This window comes from Buteo buteo, chromosome 6 (assembly GCF_964188355.1).
Source record: "Buteo buteo chromosome 6, bButBut1.hap1.1, whole genome shotgun sequence".
Taxonomy (NCBI): Eukaryota; Metazoa; Chordata; class Aves; order Accipitriformes; family Accipitridae; genus Buteo; species Buteo buteo.
Window position 1 is genome coordinate 20,394,307 of NC_134176.1, and position 21,587 is coordinate 20,415,893.

General features: G+C 38.1%; 1 protein-coding gene and 1 long non-coding RNA gene across 10 annotated transcripts in view; both read left to right on the top strand.

The window, feature by feature from the left end:
• Positions 1–18,862, top strand: part of PTPN21 (protein tyrosine phosphatase non-receptor type 21) — a 52,001-nt gene extending 33,139 nt beyond the window's left edge. For all 6 annotated transcript variants that reach the window (XM_075030019.1, XM_075030016.1, XM_075030017.1 and 3 more), the window contains 8 exons: positions 15–99; positions 2,201–3,666; positions 5,903–6,040; positions 8,571–8,792; positions 10,003–10,131; positions 10,446–10,680; positions 11,240–11,400; positions 12,260–18,862. In XM_075030019.1, coding sequence (XP_074886120.1) covers positions 15–99; positions 2,201–3,666; positions 5,903–6,040; positions 8,571–8,792; positions 10,003–10,131; positions 10,446–10,680; positions 11,240–11,400; positions 12,260–12,388 — 2,565 coding nt within the window. In that variant the 3' untranslated portion in view covers positions 12,389–18,862. The remainder of the gene's footprint in view (positions 1–14; positions 100–2,200; positions 3,667–5,902; positions 6,041–8,570; positions 8,793–10,002; positions 10,132–10,445; positions 10,681–11,239; positions 11,401–12,259) is intronic.
• A 1,196-nt stretch (positions 18,863–20,058) lies between these two features.
• LOC142032013 (uncharacterized) overlaps positions 20,059–21,587 on the top strand; it is a 38,149-nt gene continuing 36,620 nt past the window's right edge. For all 4 annotated transcript variants that reach the window (XR_012650698.1, XR_012650699.1, XR_012650700.1 and 1 more), the window contains exon 1: positions 20,059–20,271. This is a non-coding gene — a long non-coding RNA (uncharacterized LOC142032013). The remainder of the gene's footprint in view (positions 20,272–21,587) is intronic.

Consider the following 21,587-nt stretch of genomic DNA (forward strand, 5'->3'; position numbering starts at 1 on the left):
GCTTGATTTCTCAGCCCAAGCCTCAGCCTTATATGATGCCTCCACCACCTCAGCTGCATTACAATGGTCATTATACCGAACCATATGCATCCTCCCAAGGTAAGTTCATTAAATCTAAGGCCAGACTAAACAATTTAAGAAGGTAAAAGCTATAATTTGCACTTATAGCTACTTTATCTACACCTGAATAAATTCATAGGGTCAACATGGGATAGGTTTGTACTACAACGCTCATTGAAGTGCTTGCTGCTACTCTAGGCATATAGGCTAATGTGAAGTAGAATCATAGAAGTGTTCAGGTTGGAAAAGACCTTTAAGATCATCAAGTCCCACTGCCAAGTCCACCACTAAACCATGTCCCTAAGCACCACGTCTTCTGAACACCTCCAGGGATGGTGACTTCACAACTTCGCCTGGGCAGCCTGTTCCAACACCTGACAACCCTTTCAGTAAAGAAATTTTTCCTAATATCCAATCTAAACCTCCCCTGGCGCAGCTTGAGGCCATTTCCTCTTGTCCTATCACTTGCTACTTGGGAGAAGAGACCAGCACCCACCTCACTACAACCTGCTTTCAGGTAGTTGTAGAGAGTGATAAGGTCTCCCCTCAGCCTCCTCTTCTCCAGGCTAAACACCACCACTTCCCTCAGCTGCTCCTATGGGATATGAGCAAAGTTAGTTATGATAGCATATACAGCAAGTATAGACTGTGGTCCCTTATGGCATTGTGAGATCCTTGTCAATATTGATCTTAATAGCCGTGAAGAGTTACTGAGCTCCGAGACAATTCAGACAATTAAAAAAAAATTATTAAACCCAGGATGCAGGAAGAGAGCAGTTTCTCTCAGAGTTTGCTAGACTACAAAGTGGTGGAGAATTCAAAGGCTTAGGAATTCTGCAAGTTACAGAATTGGTATACATTTGATTGAAAAAAGGAAAGGAAAAAAACCCAAGCAAACCCTAATTACAGTTCTCAAGGAATGTACACTCCTAATTTGAGTGGTTTACAGTGGAGTCATGGCTGCTTTCTTTCCTTTTTTTTTTTATTGTTACCCATTGTGTCTTTAATTAACGAAGTTGCTTCCCTGAAGGGCTTAATTTAATCTTTTGTGAAGTTGCCTCAGTTTTGATAGGGACCTTCCAGTCCTACATGTTTTCTGCGTAAAAAAAAAATACTGTGACAACTCACTAGTAAGGGAATAAGCACATTTTCTATTAAATAGAGTTACACAAGTATTCACGAAGGTACAGGTATATAAACTCAGAATGTAACTGAATTCTTTCTAATATAGTGTTGGAATTATTGCTGGATACTTGCTACTGCACACATCCTATCTTTGAACAATTTTTTTCACAAACAAAAGAATTTCTGATTATTAGCAAATTCATTAACATAAGTATGGCAGTTATTTTGGTGAACCTGGAGAGTTAAATCATGAAAGGCATCTAAAGCAGTGACTGAACTGTTCTCTTCTGGAGCTTGGCAAATTGTACATCCAATGAAGTAATGGTTAAATTATTCAATATATATTGGATGTATAAACTGTTAGATCATTTTCTTTACCATAAGAGTGGTTATACGTTAATGTGCAGACAATATATGGTGGTGGTTTAAACTGTCTCCAAGATTTCTGAAGAAAAGGTAATTTGATTTTTTGTTTTTAAAGCTCTTGTGGTACTATATCTATTTACAGCTGGGGGGGGGGAGAAGAAGAGTGAGGGGTTTTTTTGTTTGGTCGTTGTGGGGGTGCTTTTAGGTTTTTGGTGCCTTTTTTTGTTTGCACTTTTTTTTTCCTTGCTGTTTAAACTGATCTCATTAGATTAGTGCAAACCTTGGTGTAGACTTTCTTTCTTTCAGTTAATGTGGTTTAAGATTGATATGGATTTTGTTTAACTTGGACTGAAACTTAGCAAAGCTACCATAAACAGAAGAAAGCCATTCTTAAACAGAGACAATGTTTTCCGATAGTAATTTGCATCATCTAAATGAACATAATAGGTTATTCTGGTACGAATACCTTAGGTACCAACAACAACGAAGTTGGGGTTGTGGGGTTGTTTTTTTTTCTTTCTAATTTCAATACATAGCTAAGAATAAGTGAGATTTTGAAAATCTCAGACATTGGTTAGGTACGTCTTAAGAGAGGATATCTTTGTTTGATGTCTCGGACATAAAGATTGTTCTTAAACTTTCCTTTCAGATAACCTCTTTGTGAGCAATCAGAATGGATACTACTGTCACTCTCAGACTAGCTTGGATAGAGCCCCTCATGACTACAGTGGTCGGATCCGCAATGGTAGTGTCTATAGTGCACATAGCACAAACTCCTTGAACAATCCACAACATTACTTGCAGCCGTCCCCCATGTCCTCTAACCCAAGCATTACTGGAAGCGATGTCCTCAGAACTGATTATGTCCCATCACATAGACACAGCGCACTAATACCACCTTCTTATCGTCCCACGCCAGACTATGAAACTGTGATGAGACAGCTCAACAGGGGAATGGTGCACACAGATAGGCAGAGTCATTCAATGAGAAATCTTAACATCAGCAATTCATATGCTTACAGCAGGCCTGATGCCTTAGTTTACAGTCAACCTGAAATACGAGAACATGCTCACTTCGCTTCCCCACAATCTAACCATTATCCATTTAATCTGAACTACAGTTTTCATAGCCAATCCCCCTATCCCTATCCTGCTGAAAAGCGCCCAGTTGTTGGGGCAGTCAGTGTGCCTGAGTTGACAAATGTGCAGCTCCAGGCTCAGGACTATCCAGCACCAAATATAATGAAGACCCAAGTCTATCGACCACCTCCCCCGTACCCGTACCCAAGACCTGCAAATAGTACTCCAGACCTTTCACGACACATCTACATTAGCAGCAGCAATCCAGATCTTATCACAAGGCGAGTGCACCATTCTGTCCAGACATTTCAGGAGGACAGCCTGCCTGTGGCACATTCTCTTCAGGAGGTCAGTGAACCTCTAACATCGGCACGCCATGCTCAGCTGCAGAAGAGGAACAGTATTGAAATAGCAGGCTTGACTCCCAGCTTTGAAGGAATAAGAATTAAAGAGAGGACCATGTCAGCTTCTGCAGCAGATGTGGCTCTTCCAAGAGTTATCTCAGAAGGGTCACAGCCCAACATTCTGATGGAGAGAACAAAGCAAAAAGAAAGTGAGCAAGAAGAAAGTGTGAACTGTGATCATAAGAAAACCCTTTCAGATGCCACTATGCTGATTCACAGCAGTGAGGAAGAAGAAGAATTTGAAGAAGAAAACAAGGCTATTACAAGTCTTTCTCCTCTCCCTGAAGATCAAACCCAACTTTCATCCGTTATGGGTGGTTATTCTCATGACTCAGTACTGAACTACCCTTACAGCTCTGTTGCTTCATCTGCGGGCCCTTTGCATATTCTTGAACCTAAATTACATATTACAGAGACAGAAAAGAGAATGAAAGATATGACCCCTGTTCATTTACTAGTGGAAAGCCAGGTCCAGAGAAGAGGGGAAGGACTGCTTACTCCATCTATGTCAGAATCTGATCTTACAACATCAGGGAGATACAGAGTAAGGAAAGATTCAGTAAAGAAGAGACCTGTGTCTGATCTTTTGTCTGGAAAGAAGAATATTGTGGAAGGCCTTCCCCCGCTAGGTGTAAGTGGATACTATTATTCTTGTTTTGGGTTGTTTTGTAGCAGGAGTTGTGTGGGGCTTTTGTATGAGGTTTGGGGGTTTTTTTTAATCAACCTGAGATGCTTTTAAAACATGTGAATTAAAAGCTAACTTAAGCTTGACCTTTATTTTTCTGTTTTTCTCTGATTAACTTTGCTTAGCTATCTTTTATCCCTTCTTTGCCATGTCTGAGTTCTGTTTGTATAGTCCTCCCACACAAATCCAGCTGTGCAGCCTCCATCTGATATACCTAACCTGGCTAGCAACTGTAGAATGAGCTAATTTAAAGTCAGTTCAGTATCCCAAATTCTGCCCTACCTGTCCTTATCTGGAACAGAAGCAACTCTTTCCATTCCTCTACCAGCTTTATAATCTTCCTCTCACTGAAAAATTGGATGTAGCTGATTATTTGGGTTTTTTTAATTTGTTTGCTTTCTTCTTCTGACCTATGAGGGGGACCTGATGCATTAGGCAATAAATTTTTCACTTGCATTCTCTTCTGTCCTCCATCCCTTCCCCTTTTCATATCCTTTCGCTTTTGCCTTTTCTTCAGGCTGTTTTTATCCCACTAAAGGTATTTGTTGCTTGCCATGTCTGTTTCTCCTACTCCAATCTTATGAAGCCATAAATAGTGAACAACTGCAGGTTTCACCTTCCCTGTAATTCCCACCTCATAGAAACATCAAGGTGTGTGTGGGACTGTACAATTTCACTGGCAGTCCTTACCACTCATTTTGTTTTCAGCTTTTGTTCAGTTTTATGTAGTCTTTGGCATATTTCAGGTGCTAATGGAGAAAGACCATTTTTATTATTATTTTGCCTTTTAAAATTGACTGTTGTTAACTTTGCCTGTGTGAGTTGGTGTCATATAGTTTTCTGCACAAATTGGACTGCAGTGGAACTACCATATACTACTGCTATAGTAACTGTTACAGCTGATGCTGCAAAAGCTAACCTATGCAAAAGCTATGTATTTAAACAGTTACTGCTCTCGCAATCTTTTGTCTGTCAGTCTTGCTATACATGGAGCTGAACACAATTAAATGAACCTTCATCACCTTCAATTAATTTTATAATTGTGTATGCTTTTCTGAATCTCCTTCCTCCTGTTTGTTATATGGATGTAGGAAAAAAAGGTGGTACCTTCCTCCTTGTGTTCACATTTAGATAGTCATTTAATATTTTGTTCTCCAAAGGATACATTTTCAGACATTGATGTGTCTACCAAAATCCTACTCTGCCTTTTCCTTCTGATAGCTATGTAAATGTTCAAATCAACCTTTGAAATGAAATTGATATTAAAACTCTTTCACTGGGAGTGATCAGTAAAATACTTTCTAGTTCAGTAACATTTAAGAGTGCCATTGTGTAATAGAGAATATTACCTTTTTGTATTCAATATTGAGATGAATGTCCTGGTAACAAAGGTGGCCCCTACCAATGTTTGCACATTTTTCTTTTCAATGAACTCTTACAATTGTGTTTGTGTTCATTTCTTCACTTTTAAATGTGGTCTCATCCTCTTAGCTTTGTCTTCCTATTCCTTACTACCATTTAGCTTTTGAAAGCATTGATTATCATTCAAGCAGCATATACACTTACATTTTCAGTGTATTTTTGTTAACAACCAAACTTAGCAACTGCAGGTGAAGTTTTCTCTTATACTTTTTAAAAGAATGATTTGAATTTATTCTTTCATAAAAATCCTCCTTTGGTATTTTTCTCAAATAATCAATGATTCTTGGTCTGGTTCAGGGCTCAGATCTGTCTGCAGTTCTGTGTTCATGTTTTGTATGCTTGTTGTTATGATCACTTCTAGGGAAGAAAAGTGCCTGCAAACTGAATAGTCTAGTAAGGAATCATTTTTGTGTATTTTTGGTGTTAGAAAGTGTTTCCAGTTCTGTCCAAGAATGTTATTTATCCAGAATTGTCACCTCACACCCTCAGTTGTGAGCTTTGTAGGGAACAGTATTTGTCATTCTCATTGAGTTTCATTAACCTGTCTGGAATGAAGACAGACTTGTATTGTGTCCTTGGAGGAATGTAGTCCCACCACCCTAATCTCTCACTGCAGTGCTTATCAAAAAAAAAAAGGTCAGAGCTGTTTGCAGAAGGGGTCAAAGAAGTATCCTTTGCTTAATTGAACTCATCTGGTTTCTGCTTTATAACTTCATCAGATATTTAAGAATATTTACAAGTTTTAGCTTTTCTTTTGTAGGGTATGAAAAAGAATAAAAATGATGCAAAAAAAATAGGGCCTCTAAAGTTAGCTGCCCTAAATGGACTAGCTTTGACTAGAATTCCTCTGCCAGATGAGGGAAAGGAAGAATCGACAAGAGCAACAAATGATGAACGGGTATGTTGAAGTTTTTTAATGCTTGATTTCTCTCTTACACTAGTGATTTTTCAAAATGAAATGCATATGAATGGTGCTTTGTGTTGACTTCAAAATGCTTCAGATTCAAAGCAACTCAAATACTCAGAATAGGAAAAAAATGAAGAATGAGACTTCTGATTGATAAGTTGTTGCTAGAAGTATTGGGTGTAACTCAGATTTTTCTTCAAGATTTAAGATGACAGTGATTCAGATTGTAGTTTACCCTTTGACCATATAGGAAGCGAACTAACTAGTGTCTACTGATACATTTTTGTGCCACGTCTTTCTGTTTTCTCTCTTAATTCGCGGGTTTTCCAGACTGAAAAAGTATGAAAATTAAAATTCTGTGTGTGAGATTGAACTTACTTGTAATTATTAGTAATTTGTACAAATTTAACAATAAGTTTTGTAGTTAAATTGCATTCCCAGGGTACAACTTGTGCAGGTTGTATTTATCTGTTTTTCTCAGGATGATCCCTGAAAATACAGATGGAACTTGTGCGATCTGCCAAAATTTTAAATTCAGTAAAATATCTCAGATCACTGAGAGAATATCAGGCTCTAGAATTTGAGGATCATTCTTTGAGAAATATAAGACTCCATCTGCTTGTGTCAGGGTAAACAATGTCAGTAAATACACTTTAGCCTACCTCATATATCATTAAATAGGTACAGGAAAGTGAAATACAGTCAATATCCAGCCTGTTAAGGGCTATGTAAAACAGTGATTTCATCAAACATCCGACCAGGGAGCAACTAGATGCACCAGGGTCTGCAGTGGTTATTGTACATTCTGTGACCAGTGGTCTCTTTAGAATCCAGTTCTGAGCATGGTTAGGCATCCTCAGCTGCAGACCCCCTTTAGCTCAATTTGTTAACAGTCATTAAGCAGGTATTAGAACCTGAAGGAACAGTCCTGCTCTCATCAGTGGCAGTTTTAAGGAATAGGCCAAGAAAATTAATTGCAAGTTACACAGTAGAAGTTCAGTCTTGGAGTTTGAAGGCTTGGAGTGAGATCGATGGGAGGGAGATTTGACTGTTCATTTCAACACAGTTGAAGTTCTTTTTGAACTATATATACACCCCTTATAGATGCTAAGGGACAAAAATTAACATTGTGTTATTGAGATACAGTTCTACATTTAGTACCTGTGTTGGTTATTTCCTCTTACTTATAGCCATCCTCTCTTCCTGTATTGACCTTTATTGAATTCAGACATACTGTTATTCAGCTAGTTTTGCCCAAAGTGTTGAGGTAAAAGAAGAATCCATAAAGTCAAGTTCCGAAAAGGACATGTCACTATGCTTTCTCTTCAGGCAGTCGTGTAGAGGCAGGATAGATACCATGAAATGTGAGTAATTCCTAAAACAGTTGAGAAGAGGCAATACAAAGCAGGCGTGTGGCATGAAAGGAAGTCCAGAGTGCAGATATTTTAGAAGATGACTTTAAAGTTGATTCAATGCCTGTTTTGTTGCTAGTTTCATGTTGTTATCAGTTTAAATGAGGGAATTTAGCCTAAACATAATAAAGGAGTTTGTACGGTTGTTTTGATATGCAAATGGTGTATGATTGAGGTTTTGCACCTTGCCCTGCAACATTTGGCATTACTGTTATTTGATACAAGACACTTTTCTGATCTGATACTGTGGAGCAGTTGCTGTGAGAGGCTGGGGACATGTGACATAGATGAAATTTTCTGGCTGAAATCTTACATATTATACTTCTAATTATTGTTGGCAAAGAGATGCTGAAATTCCAGAAGTGTCTTATGATTTAGAAAGAACTTGGTTTCGAGAGAATAAATCAGGAGGGTGAGGGGGGTGAGCAGCTTATTAAATAAAACAGATTGAATTATACTAGTAGAAAAAATACTGGGTTTATACCTCAGCTGCAGCAAGAGGTTTTAAGAAGGCTTTGCAGTTGTATGCAACGTTTAGTATCTTCAGCCTAAGAAAACGTGGAATATTGGTAGTGAATTATTAGCTCATTGACTGAGGCATGTGGGTTTTTTTACATTTTTAGAGTTTTTCTCCATCCAAATAATTTTTTTTTTTTTTTTTTTTATTATAGGGTTGAAGGAGACCATTTCAAATTATGTAATCTAACATGCTATATTGAGCAGGATGATTAATGAGTATTTCTTGTTCAAAGGTATTTGAGGTGGTTTGTAGTATAGTATAGCTATCTGGTTTGGCCAAATATTTATTTGCCCACTGTATTGTCTTTATAGAAACTATGAAGTCATTTTTCTTTCACCAGTGGTATCCACAGTCTTTTTGACCTAATGAAGTATAACAGGCTTCTTAGTTTTCACTTGAACAAAATTCCTGCTGGTTTGGGTTGCTTCTTGTTTATTCTGGTATGTTTGTGAAAACATTAATAGCTGGAAAAGCATTGAAAAAGTATGTAGGAGAGGAAAATACATACATTTTATCCTTCATGAATTCTCTTAAAATAGACTTGCCTTAGAACCTGACTTTGTATGGTTATCTGTGTTCTGTCTTTCAGTGTAAAGTTCTGGAACAACGGTTAGAGCAGGGGATGGTGTTTACTGAATATGAGCGCATTCAGAAAAAAAGACTTATAGATGGTGAGTGCTCAATAGCTCGGCTTCCTGAAAATGCTGAAAGAAACCGATTCCAGGACGTCCTTCCTTATGATGATACCAGAGTAGAGCTAGTCCCAACCAAAGAAAATAACACGGGTTACATCAATGCATCTCATATCAAGGTGAGAGAAATACTGTTGAATAAATTTTTTCCAGTTCATGTGGTAACTAAAAATGGATTTAGCTATCAATTTTGGTTTGATCAGATGAGTGAGAATCCCTCCATCTCTCTCCCTTCTTCTGCAGAGGTTTCTTTGGGGAAAGGAGGAACCTGTTTTTCCTCATTACCTAGAATAATGGAGGGTTAATTATTGGAGAGGTCTTCTGCATTTCGCTTCTGTATTGATCCACTGTCTCCTTTCTCTCTCTGTCTTGTGTCTCTGTGGATTGGTGCTAACAGAAGGCATGTCCATTCCTACCAGAGTTAAGGCAAATAGCTTTATAACAAACTGGGATCCTTTGCAATGATTATGATATTTTTGAACGGCAGTGACAATCCTCATTATTTCTTCCTCTTCTGTACTCTCAGACTAGATCTGCAACAGGCAGTAAACTAGCTTCCAGCTTAAGCTTTTTTGGATGGTTAGAGGAACAGATGGAGCCAGGGGAAAATCTGCTCTTTCATAATCTTCAGTTGCCCCCTTTCCCAGCTTTAGCTCTTTAAACTCTGTTTAAAAAAAGTGAAGAAATAACAGAGTGACCTCAAGAATCTTTGAAGCAGTTTGTTCATTTTCAATGCACTTACCTACTTGAAGTACAACTACAATTGGCTTCATGCTTTCTCTAAAATGAGTTGAGGTCATCAAAGCAGCAGTTCTAGTTGTGTTGCAGTCTTTTTTTAATAAATGTTTGTACACTGTCATGGTGCCATAGTTTCTATACTTCAGCTCATTCACAAATGTTGAGTAACTCTTCTGACCCTTCTCAAACAAGGTAATAGTTTTTTGAGGAAACATCAGCTGATTCTGACTTTTTAGTGCATATAATAGCATTTACAGCACCAGGGTATGAAAGCTTCTCTAAAACCAAATTGGCTAGAATGCCTTAAATTCACAAAAAAGAAATACCGTTTTATTTACTCACTTTTACATTATCAGAAGATGTAAAATACATTTATTTATTTATGTGCATATACAATTTTAAACATTTGTGTCTCTTCTGCATCTGATGTGACAAGATGTGGCTAAAAAATGGGAGGCACATATAACTCACAATGGGCTCCTACTTCTGCAGTGTTGCTGTCTTTTTTTCAGTTTGTGCATCTTCAAATGGCTGACTTAAGGGGAAAGGGAGTTTTCTATAATTACTGATCTAATGTCTTTCTTTTTACAGATCTCTGTTGGTGGCATTGAGTGGGATTACATTGCTACACAGGGTCCTTTGCAGAATACATGTCAGGATTTCTGGCAGATGATCTGGGAACAAGGGATTGCCATCATAGCTATGGTGACTGCAGAGGAAGTGAGTATAAACTGAGTCAGGTTTTTCCCAGAAATTCTGCAATGATTTTATTATGATCTGTTAGAGGAAGGGGATCTTTGCTCCAACAAGACCAATCTAAGGTAAATTTCTAGTGATGCCTTTGCCATTTTGTCTTGCTTTCCTTGGCAAAAAGATGAAAATTTGCAAACTCTTTCTGCTGGAAAGTTCGTTTACTTGGTGAGAAACCGTAACACTGTAGTAGTACTTAATAGAGGTGAGATACAGTTGTTACAGGAGCGTTAGTTGTATGAGTGTTCTTATGTTTCTTGTTAAGCAAATGTTTTACTTTTAAGGAAAGTGGTCGAGAAAAAAGCTTCAGATACTGGCCACGTCTGGGTTCAAGACACAACACTGTAACATATGGAAGATTTAAGATTACCACACGATTCCGTACTGACTCAGGCTGCTATGCAACTACGGGTTTGAAGATAAAACACCTTCTCACAGGACAGGAAAGAACAGTTTGGCATCTGCAGTATACTGACTGGCCAGAGCATGGGTGTCCAGAGGATTTAAAGGGATTTCTTTGTAAGTTGTATTTAATAGCTTTGTTTTGGTTTTGGTTCGTTTGGTTTTTGGTTTTTTTTCAATACCTCCTAAAATTACTGCTATACGTGAATTAGCTTTTGATAAGTATACCAAGCATTCTGCTGTAAAAGGTTTCTTCACACCAGCAAGAGATACTGAATTATATTTTTGCAGAAATATACCTGCCGGTTTGTTAAAGTAACTGTTGATGTCTAAAGCCAAATATATATAATTTACTAAAGTTCATATAGATAAAAACATAATTGCATCACATACTACACGTTTGAGTGGGCTCCAGCAGCAGCAGCAAGATCGCCACAAGCTGCCTTTGGTGGGCAATGAGGGAACAAGGCAAGGAAAGCCTTACAGAAGTCAGATGGTCTTTATAGATCTGTATTGCTTTGGTTGGGGTATGTCTTATGATTTATCCGGCGCATCATTTTTCTGTGAGACGTCATTTGTTAAATTAGTGCTTTTCTGGTGGTCATACAGTATAATAGCATGGCTTTTGGGGCTTCATCTCCTAAGTTTATTATTCTTATCTTGTTGAACTTAATAGCATACTTGGAAGAGATACAGTCAGTGCGACGCCATACGAACAGCACTGCGGATCCTAAAAACTGTAATCCTCCTGTACTGGTACATTGCAGTGCAGGTGTAGGACGAACAGGAGTGGTCATACTGTCAGAGATCATGATCGCTTGCTTGGAACACAATGAGGTGATCTCTTTTTCTTTCTTGTGCTTTAAATAATGTTAGGTAGTGAAAGAGTAAATAACCTGCCTAATAAGTATTTTATGGGTGGTCATCTGGGCTTTCCCACGATGTGGCCTTTGGAAGAGCCCTTACAACTGTGGTTGAAAGAGCTCTTGGCAGTTCAACAGAAAGTAATAATCTTCTAGAGTTGCCCACTTACATACTGGGTACTAGAATACTTATTTGGATTCTTGAGTCCCTAAGATACTGAGTCACCGAGTGGAATAAGGTATGCCCTAGGCTACTAAGCATATTTCACGATTTCACTCTGACTTTACCACTTCTACTTCATGCCTTAGTTTTAATAGATAATATTCAAGAACACGCTTTGTAGCCAGTCTCTGTGCTTGTTATTAAATATTTTGTTCCTAAGTGTAGTGTATTTGTGGTATCAGTCTCAGCAGAGGAAAAAGCAGTAGTTTAATAGAATAAAATCTGGTCCTGTCAGCTCTTAGCCAGAAGTGAACAGCTGTAAAGTGTTTATTAATAATATGATATGCCAGCTGAGAGTGAACAAACTGATTGTTTTGCTGTGCATCCCTGTGCTAACACTGTGACAGACTTCTGCAGCCATTAGATTTGTGAAGACCCACACCCCATGAGATAAGCAAGTTTATGCATATTTTACAAATGAGGAGGCAGGCGTGGTCAGTAGTACAGTGCAGTCCATATTGCAGGCATGGGCAATGAATTGTCAGAGCTGAAATTAGAGCAGCTGATTGTGCCCTTGGATCACTGCTACCACTCTGAACCTCCTGCTGAGAAAGTGTAGCCAGTCTCCTTGCTCACTAGTCACTTGTAATGGTTTGTTCTCTTCCTTCAGATGCTGGACATCCCACGAGTGCTGGACATGTTGAGGCAGCAGAGAATGATGATGGTGCAGACTCTTTCACAGTACACTTTCGTCTATGGAGTTCTCATTCAGTTTCTCAAAAGTTCTAGACTTATATAATCCCTGCCACTTCCTAAGGGACACTGCAAGAGTTTACAGAAAGAAAATTACAGTTGTCCAGGCAGACCTGCTCTCACTGGTGTTTTCTTTGTTTGATGAATTACACAGTTACCTTCTAGGGCTGGTGTGTGACTGTTAAATGCAAGTCAGTGTAACAGTCCCTGCAAAGCAGGATCTTCGCTGGACTAAATTCTTCCCATGTTCAGCTGCAGTCATTTTGGGGAATGATTTTACTTGTATGGGTCTGTAGTACTTGCATATGTTCTTTACAGTGGTGTTACTCTAGGCAAAATAAGTATCTTATGAAATGGAAGTACATAGCATAATTTTACTAACATTATGTTTTAAAACATAATTGTTAACTGTGCGAAAGCTAAAATCTGTAGATCACATGGGGTGAGAAACCTGCTCCTTGGGAATGTCAAGGTCTTATGCAGTTTCATTCTGCTTTCAATTTTATATTTAGAACAGTACTTTATATTTTTTTAAATGAACTTTTGGTTTCCTCTGGTTTACTGATCAAAATTAGCAGCTCTTAGATCTTTTAAGCTGTTGCTTTATGGACAGTTATTTTTATATTCAGCATTTTTTAATTAAAAAAAAAACCACAACAAACCAAACACCACAACCCAAAACTTTTTAAACAGCATAACATTTTCAGAGGCAAAGACTGCCAATGTTTGAACTAATTTTTCAAATGCCATGCAGAAAGTACTAGGGGAAGCTATTGGTAGTTAGTTGTAGTGCTGTATAATAGAACTGACAAGTGAAGATGATGTTAACTGTTGATAACTTCCATTTGAGCAGAGGCATGTTTACCCGCAACAAGCAGGGAGGAAAATATTCTAATTATCGACAAGGTTATTGGAAACAAATGGATGAGAGAAAGTACATATTCAGTATTATTCATGTATTTAGAGGACAGTTTGATTTTACTGGCTGAAATCAAAGTGGATGCAAATGTTTTAAGCACTTTTTTTTGCTCTGTTATTTATGTAGTTAAATATAGAAACTATAATCATGCATTGTTTCATATGGTAATATACGATTACTAACCTGCTATTTTAGGAAGACCCTTTTAAGTTGATGAAGTGAGAGAACCAAAATTGGAGTAAGAAGGTGCATTGTGGCGAAGTGGAAATGATCGTATGAAACGTAATGGAGGAGGTGTGGCAGCTGTGATTGCTGGTTTACACAGTGCAAAGGTGACCATTAAAAATATTTACGTTCCCAGTCAAGAAAGCCTTTAAAGCACTGGAAGTTTCTGTAGAATCCTCCAGATTATTTTGTCAGTACTGGAACAGATTTTGCTAATGCTGTGCAGCATTGCAATGAAGAATATCCACAGAAGCTGTTTGAGAACACCTGCAGAATGTAAGAGCTGTTAGAGGTAGCACTGGAGATGTGGGTATTTTAATAGCTATGTAGGTGGCTGAGTCAGTGGCTGTGGCATGGACCTGAAGATAAGTTGTACCTTTGGTAGTTTCCATTTTGTCCCATGGGTCTGGTCTAATGATGGTATCCCTAAATAATCCTCTGTCTGTGGTTTTCAAGTGGGGACAGTGTGGTTTTACCTGCCTTTTCAAGTGTTTTGAGATGCTGAGTTGAAAATCCCTATTCAAAAGTGAGATATTAGTTTGTAGCTATCTGGTTTAATTTAAAAAAAACCCTGTGGTAGACCAGTCTTCAGGCGTGTGTAAGTGTCCATGTCCCTTGATACCTGCTTAGCAAAATGAAATGAGACTGAAAGTCATTTTTTTCACTGGTGAAATTATGTTATTTTTCTGAGCTGTAACAAGGGTTTTGGAAACTATTATGAATAATTAAAACCTCTTCAAAACAATAATTGTCTCCCAAAACATTAATTAAGAATAATAAATAGGTTGCCTCAATTTCCTCTGTGATAAGCTACTTCCACAAAGAAAAACACACGGTCCAAATGACACTGTGCTAATATGTCATTCTGTACAAAATGTGTTACTTTAAAGTACACTGTATTAATCTAGTGCATTTGGTCTACTTTCAGGCAGTCTGAATTGTTCTACTCTCAGTAAAAGTAATACTGAATGTTTCAGATGGGGGGAAGTTCTTGTTGTAATTATAAAATGCCTAGGAAGTATTAACTGCCAAATGTAAAACTGGAAGTCCAGGGGAAACCAGTAACTAAAGACTGATTCTTTAAGTCTTGCAAACAAACCAATTTGACATATCTGTGTTAACAGAAGTATTGAAAGAATACAAAGCATACCTAGCTATTTGTATCATGCTGTGTTTTAAAAACATTGCTACTTTTTGCCACAGTTCACTTCTATCTTCAGAAATATTTTTGAATGGGAAGGTATGCTCTAAAATGTAGCTTGTCCCATTTCCTTTTCTAAACTTTGGACTGTTATCTTCATAACCTGATACATGCAGCTTTCAATGAAATTATAAACAACTACAACTTCAAGCAACAATTTTTAGCTGTTCAGCAGTTACTGGGAGAGAACAGCTGTGAGGCATTAAAAGGAGCAGTTAAAACAAGTGATTTAAACCAAAACTTATGGGATCGTCTGAGGTGGGTGAGGAAATGTGTGTCATTTGGCTTTCTTTTCTGTTTTGCTGAAGGAAGTTGTATTCACTTTTAGAGGCGGTTGCTCTCAAATCTGGTAGTCACAGTTTTGATTTAGCATAACATTGCTACCTCCTCCACTTCAGCTTTCAGTTCTGTCCATCAGCAGTCTTTTTTTGCATGAGTAGACTTGACCTTAACAGACTTGACTTTATGTGAGTTTTTCTACTGAAGATAGCAGGATTGCTTTTGTATGTAAGCATATGGCTCCAAGCGAGTGTTGAGAATGAGCAGTTTCTCTTCTAAAGATACCAAATGAAAATAAACTTCACAACCTCCTGTAACAAAATTAATTTTAAAACCATTGTTTAGATTTTCAGTTAACTTAAAAGAAAATTCAGTTTTTAGCACTTTCTTCTGAGCCTTGAAAAGGGATGCTTTTTTACATGTAGTTGTGCTGAGTGCTTCATGAAGTGTTGGACATTATAACATCCACTGTCCAAATCCAGTTGCAGTGTGAGTTGGAGGTAGATTTATTTGTCAGAAGCTTGAAATTCCACTGTAAGTCTGTCCATTTTGCCAAATGTACTTCTGTTTTTATGGGGATGAAACCAGATAATTATGCAAGATTTGAGCTGAGTTTTTTTAGTAAGAGAAGTTGTATGAAGACGTTCTCGCAATAAATGGCAAAGATGATGCTGACCTCTAGGGATGTCAGAGCTCTCAGGGATAAATAAAGGTGCTATATACTGTCAAGAGACAGATTTGACTGTCTTTTGTGGGCTAGGTGGAAAATGCTTTTTAGGATCAAATTCTATGAAGAGTCAGGAGAAGAACCCACAAATTGTAGTAAGGGCTTCTACACATTTGGTTTCTTTCTTGGTTGCTCTGATGAGAGATTTTTTGGCCAGTGAACCTTTGTAGTCTTGGGCTAGCAGCTCTTCTCTAAGAACGTAAGTCAGAGCCCTGTTCATTGCAAAGCTGTCACTGACTTAGGAGGCTTAGCTCTAGGCTGCAAATAACTCCTCGCCCTGTTCTGTTGAGGGAGAAGCTCCATGGTACACAGGGGAGTTTTGCATAGCTTTTCTGCAGCGTGCACAGCAGTGCTCTCCTTTTTCTGCTGTCTCCCATGAAAAGCAGGAAAAGTTTTATGCCTTAGTATTGCTCTCATTGTGATTACCTTTTGCACAAGTGAATGGTAAAAACTACAAGCGTAGGGTGCTATGGTTTATATCTAGAAATACATCTAATTCAAAGCAGGTGAGCAAGGCAGTTAAAATTTCTGTGGATGAAAAGCTGCTCTAAGTTATCAACAACATTTAGAAAAAAAGTAAAATAAGCTAATAACAAAAGTAAAATGTGTACTAAAATGGAAAAAAATTTGGCATTTTGAGAAATGTATTTTTGGCACCTCTTGTAATCCTGTGTATCTTTTGAAGTGGATGACATTTGGAGGAATTTTCTCCAAAAATGGCTTCTTAAATTAAATAAGTAAGACTATCTGAGGCTGCTGCTACATTTTTTTTGTTGGAGCAGCTGTTGAAGTTTAGTGGCTCATAGATTTCAATGGCCTCTGGACCAAACTTGGGAGCTGCAGGGTTGTTTATTATACAAGCTAGCTGTGTAATGAGACCTCAGTTTTAATATCAGTACTGTTACTAAAACCCTGGACTTAAAAATAGTGAACCCATTACTATATTAAAATAGTTAGTTCAAATTATTAATTAATAAGAAACAAGACTTCAGTTGCTAAGAACTCTGCGCTTCAGGGTTTAGGGTTGGTTTGGGGTTTTTTTTTTCAATACTGCAAAGTCCTACAAAGCCAGAGTCCAGTCCTGCAAGAGGCAAAATTCCTGCAGTTCTTCCTGATCTTGTAGGAATTAAAATGGGCTTATTGCCAGTGAAAGCTTGAGCCCTTAAAGCATGAATACTCACATGTCTGCTTTAAATTTAAATACAGATTACAAGAATTAACCAAAAGAATACAGCAGGGATGTGCATACATGAAGCTACAGCATTCAAAGGAAAAGTAGCAGAGATAGTTCGGAAGAAATTCTCTTGTGAAAGTACAAAATGTTGGAAATAAAGTGTGAGAATTTAAGGAATGGCTGAAGGCATATGGAGGAGGATTTGGAACATTTTGTATCCACAGAGCTGCTAGAAGGATTTGATTCATATGGTATGTTTTTCATGGCATGGTAGGGTAAGTGAATATGTAGTCGTAGGTGTTATTTTTACTGGCCTTTTAAAATGTGATTTTTGAAACTCCAAATATTTTTTTCAGAGGCTCTCTTATTTTTACATATCTTCCTTTCCAAATGTTTTTAATGCAATCTGTCAGCTTAGTTTCTGTTTACTTATTGAGGGTCAGATTTTTCAAACCATGGTCTCTGGTTTTACACATGCAAAATGCAGGGGGAGGAGGCATACATGCAATTTTGCAGTGATAATTTCTAATGGATGTAGGTTAGATGATTTGAAAGTCTAAATACTTTATGAATGCAGCCAGGTGTTTACAGTAGGTGTGAATTGCACCAGGTTAAGGCTGGGCTGAAAATCAGGCCCTGGAAATGTGGAATTTAACATGTACTTAGAAATTATGTTGCAGTGCAGCATTTGCAATACAGTGATATTAATATAATACTGTGCTAAGGTAAGGGAAAAAATCTTAAACTTCTAAAAGCTGTTGTAAACATGTCTGTAAAAAAAAATTTTAAAAAAAATTTAAAAAAAAAGAATTTCTTAGTAAGATCCTGTTGGGGACCAGCTAACTTGGTGCATTCTGTTGGCATCATATATGTTACTTTAAGGTCTACAGGGGCTGAAAAAGAAAAGATTTGTTAACTTCAATGAGCATTTCAAAAAACAGTTGCTAAATGGCCTTTCGTTCTATACCTTGCTATTTTCCACATGATGCTGTGTTCGATGGTGAAGAATAACCTCCAATGTATTTGTTCTTTAAAAGTCTATTCTTCAGCTCTAATTGGGGCGCTAAGGGAGAAATCAAATGCAAAGAATCTAATGAATAGAGTTTACAACAGATCCAGCCTGTGGCCAGTTAGAGAGCAAGTCTGTAGATACCGTAACGTTATTTTGGTTCAGATATACAGCAATCAAAGCTACCAAATTACTAATTTTATGAGCACAGTTTCAGAAGGTGCCTAACTTTTATAAAGGGAACTTAAATGCTGTTTTTTCCATTTGGAAATATTTAGGTAAAATTAGGAGACTTTTAAAGTACTTTAAAGACTCTGGAAATGCCATTATTTTTAGAATGGTAGGAATCTTGATGGGGAAAAACCATGTAAAATCCTCCAGTCTGTCACCTTGCTAATCCTGGATGATTCTGACAGACAAGGTGTATATGCGCTTTATAAAGATACTTCCTTAAATTGCTTTGAAATACCCAACGTATCTGCCCTCTTTTTGGCTGATCTGGGGGGATTTGGATGGAAATTTTAGAGGCTTGACCTGGCAAATCGGTAAGTATATACACTCCTGCACATTGCTGAAATCTCTTCATTCAGTTAAAGCAAATGGGTGTTTGAAGTCCTTTCAGCAGTTTTGTAAGATTGAATCCTTAATGTCAGGGGAATGCAGGATCTGGCTCCATTTTCTTCCATTTTCATTTGAGCCAGTATGCAAGGATTTAAATGGAACTTTGTTTAAACAGTAGCAAGCATGAAATATTATTTTCTAGTACTAAGTTAGTGGTTAACATGTCTATTTTTGCTGTCTTGCCACCAATACTGTAAAATTTTATAATCAAAACAGCTTTAATTCTTGTAAAACTGAAATTGGTTTGTAAAACAATGTACAAATTGTGTTTCATAGACAGAAAAGCTTGTATTACTGAATGTAATATATGTGAAATGAATATATTATAGTCTATTTTTGCCATGGAAATAAATATTTGAAGCAACTATGAGTTTTTATTGTTCTATTATTAAAAGAAAAATCAGAGAACTTAGTTTTCATGTGTAGTCCTAGGCTGGGACTTTACCTTCTATACACAAAGCTGCTATCCCTCTTCTAAAGTGGTGCAAGTACTGTCCTGCATCTCGGTACAAATGTAAAACTTCTGCTGTCAAATAGTAATAGCTGTCATCTTGGTGGCAGGAAAGTCTTGCGGCTGCTGCCCTATCATTATTGTTTATAATGTTTTGCACTTTCTAAAACTATTTTTAGTACTGAACATTCAATTTCCCTGTAACCTTTAAGTGGAAGAAGGGATAAAAAGGTTTTGAAAGTTGAAAAACACTTTCCAAAAGCATGTGAGAGAGGAAACAGTTGACCGTATACTGTGTAACACCTGGTGCAGCACAAGACTTCATAACGTCATGGTAAATGACTTGCATGCTGGACATCGCAATTTCACGCTGGACAGTTGCATTTCCCTTGCCTTTTCTTAAATGCCTAGTGTGCTGCCCACCTAACTGTATCTGAAATGACAAAGCTTTTAACTAAAATTTGTCTTCTAGGTATGATCAATTTGATGGCATTAATCAGCTTAAGGTAAGACAGTAACATACCAGCTATCTGTGTACTTGTCTGATCAGTTCCCAAAAACTGGGGAACGTCTTGTGTGGTGTTCACTGTGGGCAAAGCTCTCTTATTTGACATGGATTCAAAATCAGAAGAGGGAATTGTGACTTCTGAGGGTCCTAAGTACATGGTAAAAACATGCAGCAGTTCTGGTCAGGCTTACTATTTATAGTAGTTTTAGACCTGAGGCAAAGGTCTCTTCAGAAACCTAAATTTTCCCTAAATTCAAATAGCTCTAAACTGTAGCTGTTGTTCTCCAGCCACTGTCAAATCCTCCTTAGAGCCTTCTGGTGGCCAGCACTGGCTGATAAGGAAGCAGCTTGATTCTTGGCTTTGGCACAGCCAGCCAGCTAGCAGCTTTCTTGGGCAAGAGCTCCAGGACTTGGTACAAGAGAGACGCGAGGCAGCTGAGGAGAGAGGTTCCTAGCCTAGTGCCTTGACTAGCGGAACTGCAGTAGCTCTCATTCCACTGTTGGGGTTGTTTAAATCTGGAATGGCTGTGGATAGATGAAGGTTACATGAAACTCAGCAATGCTAGGTACCTAGCTGGAAGATTTACATGTGACAGTTGCTCTGTTCAGGATCTGATAGGGGTTTTTTTACACCCATTCCTTTTCCCCGGGAGGTCAATGATAGCATATAAATGTGTGTTCTCTCTCTCCGCTATTTTTATGAGCATCCCCTGGAAGGCTGGACTCTGCATGAAGACAGAAGCTGCCCAGTGCCACAGAAACGCTGCCAGTTTACCTCCTGCAGCCCGAGAACTACGTGTGGGTGATCACAATTTGTGAGTATGATGGGAATGTCACTTACGCAGGTACTGACAGGAGAATGGTGTTGCAGGAGAGTTGGGAGTTGAGTGAGGACTGGGTGATAGATGAATGCTCATCAGCTCTGAACTAAGCAAGTTATTTCGTATCACTGTATATCCCCTTGGCTCAGTCTGGCTCTAGGGCAAGTTGAACCTCTGCCAGCAGCACTTGTGTTTGGGTGATGGCAGTTCTGTGGCTCCAGGGGAACATAATGCTTAGGGAAATGGTGGTTCTGATACTTAAAAGCTAGTTCTGTTGTTATTACAATTGCTTTAAACTGCCCTCATTAATTCAAAGAAAAACCAAGCATAAGTAGGATATGGGTGAGCCTGGGACTATTTTACTACAAAACTTCTTTGTCTGTCAGAGGTGCACAGGGCTGAAGACATGTTGTAACATTTGACTTCATGGCATCCTTTGGGAGCTTTTCTGAAGCAAGGACTTCAGGGCACATTCATGTTCTTGGGCTTTCAGCTTGCAAAATGGCACAACATAGATGTGGGAACTAGAAGGGGTAGAGAAATGAGAAAAATCCTGGCCCATTTCTGATCAATCACCACATCTCCCAAACTGATCTGCATGACAATCTTTCAAACACCTAAGTTTAAACCAAACATCTGCCATCCCCAACATACCAAGCCAGTATTATGTGCTGCCCTGCTTATTCTGTGGTTTTAAAATATCTGCTGTAATGAACAAAACAACCGGAAAAGACTTGGAGGACTTACAGATGAGGTTCAGATTATTATTATTATTATTAGCCATTTCTAAAATGACAGTCATGTGCCTTACGTAAATTTAGAAGGACATCAAATCCTTCCACGAACAGACCCCAAATTATGATATCCAGAGGCAAATGAAGAATTTTCACTGGTGTTAAGTACCTATGAAGAAAGCCCCTGTCAAGCCTGGCTAATACCGATAATCAGTGATTTGAAGGAACTACATACTTTGTGTGTGCATGTGTGTATCTGATTTCTGTCTGCATGCTGTGCTATTCATGACTGATGGAAGCTGCAAATGTCTTTCCATTGACAAAATCTTTAGCAAAAGACTTCAGGAAATTAGAAGATAATTTGTTTTTACTTTGATAATGTGGAAAATATTATTTTAGCAGATTTATCAGGGTTTATTGAGTTTCCTGAGCCATAGCAGTACAGAAATAAATTCATTTGTTCTGAAGTGACTGTCTCTGAGCCTCCAGAAATAGCAAGTGCTCACTCTGTATTTAAAAAATTTGAGTTGTTTCCTGAAGACCAGGAGCTGTAGGTCTCCATTGCTTTAAATTCCA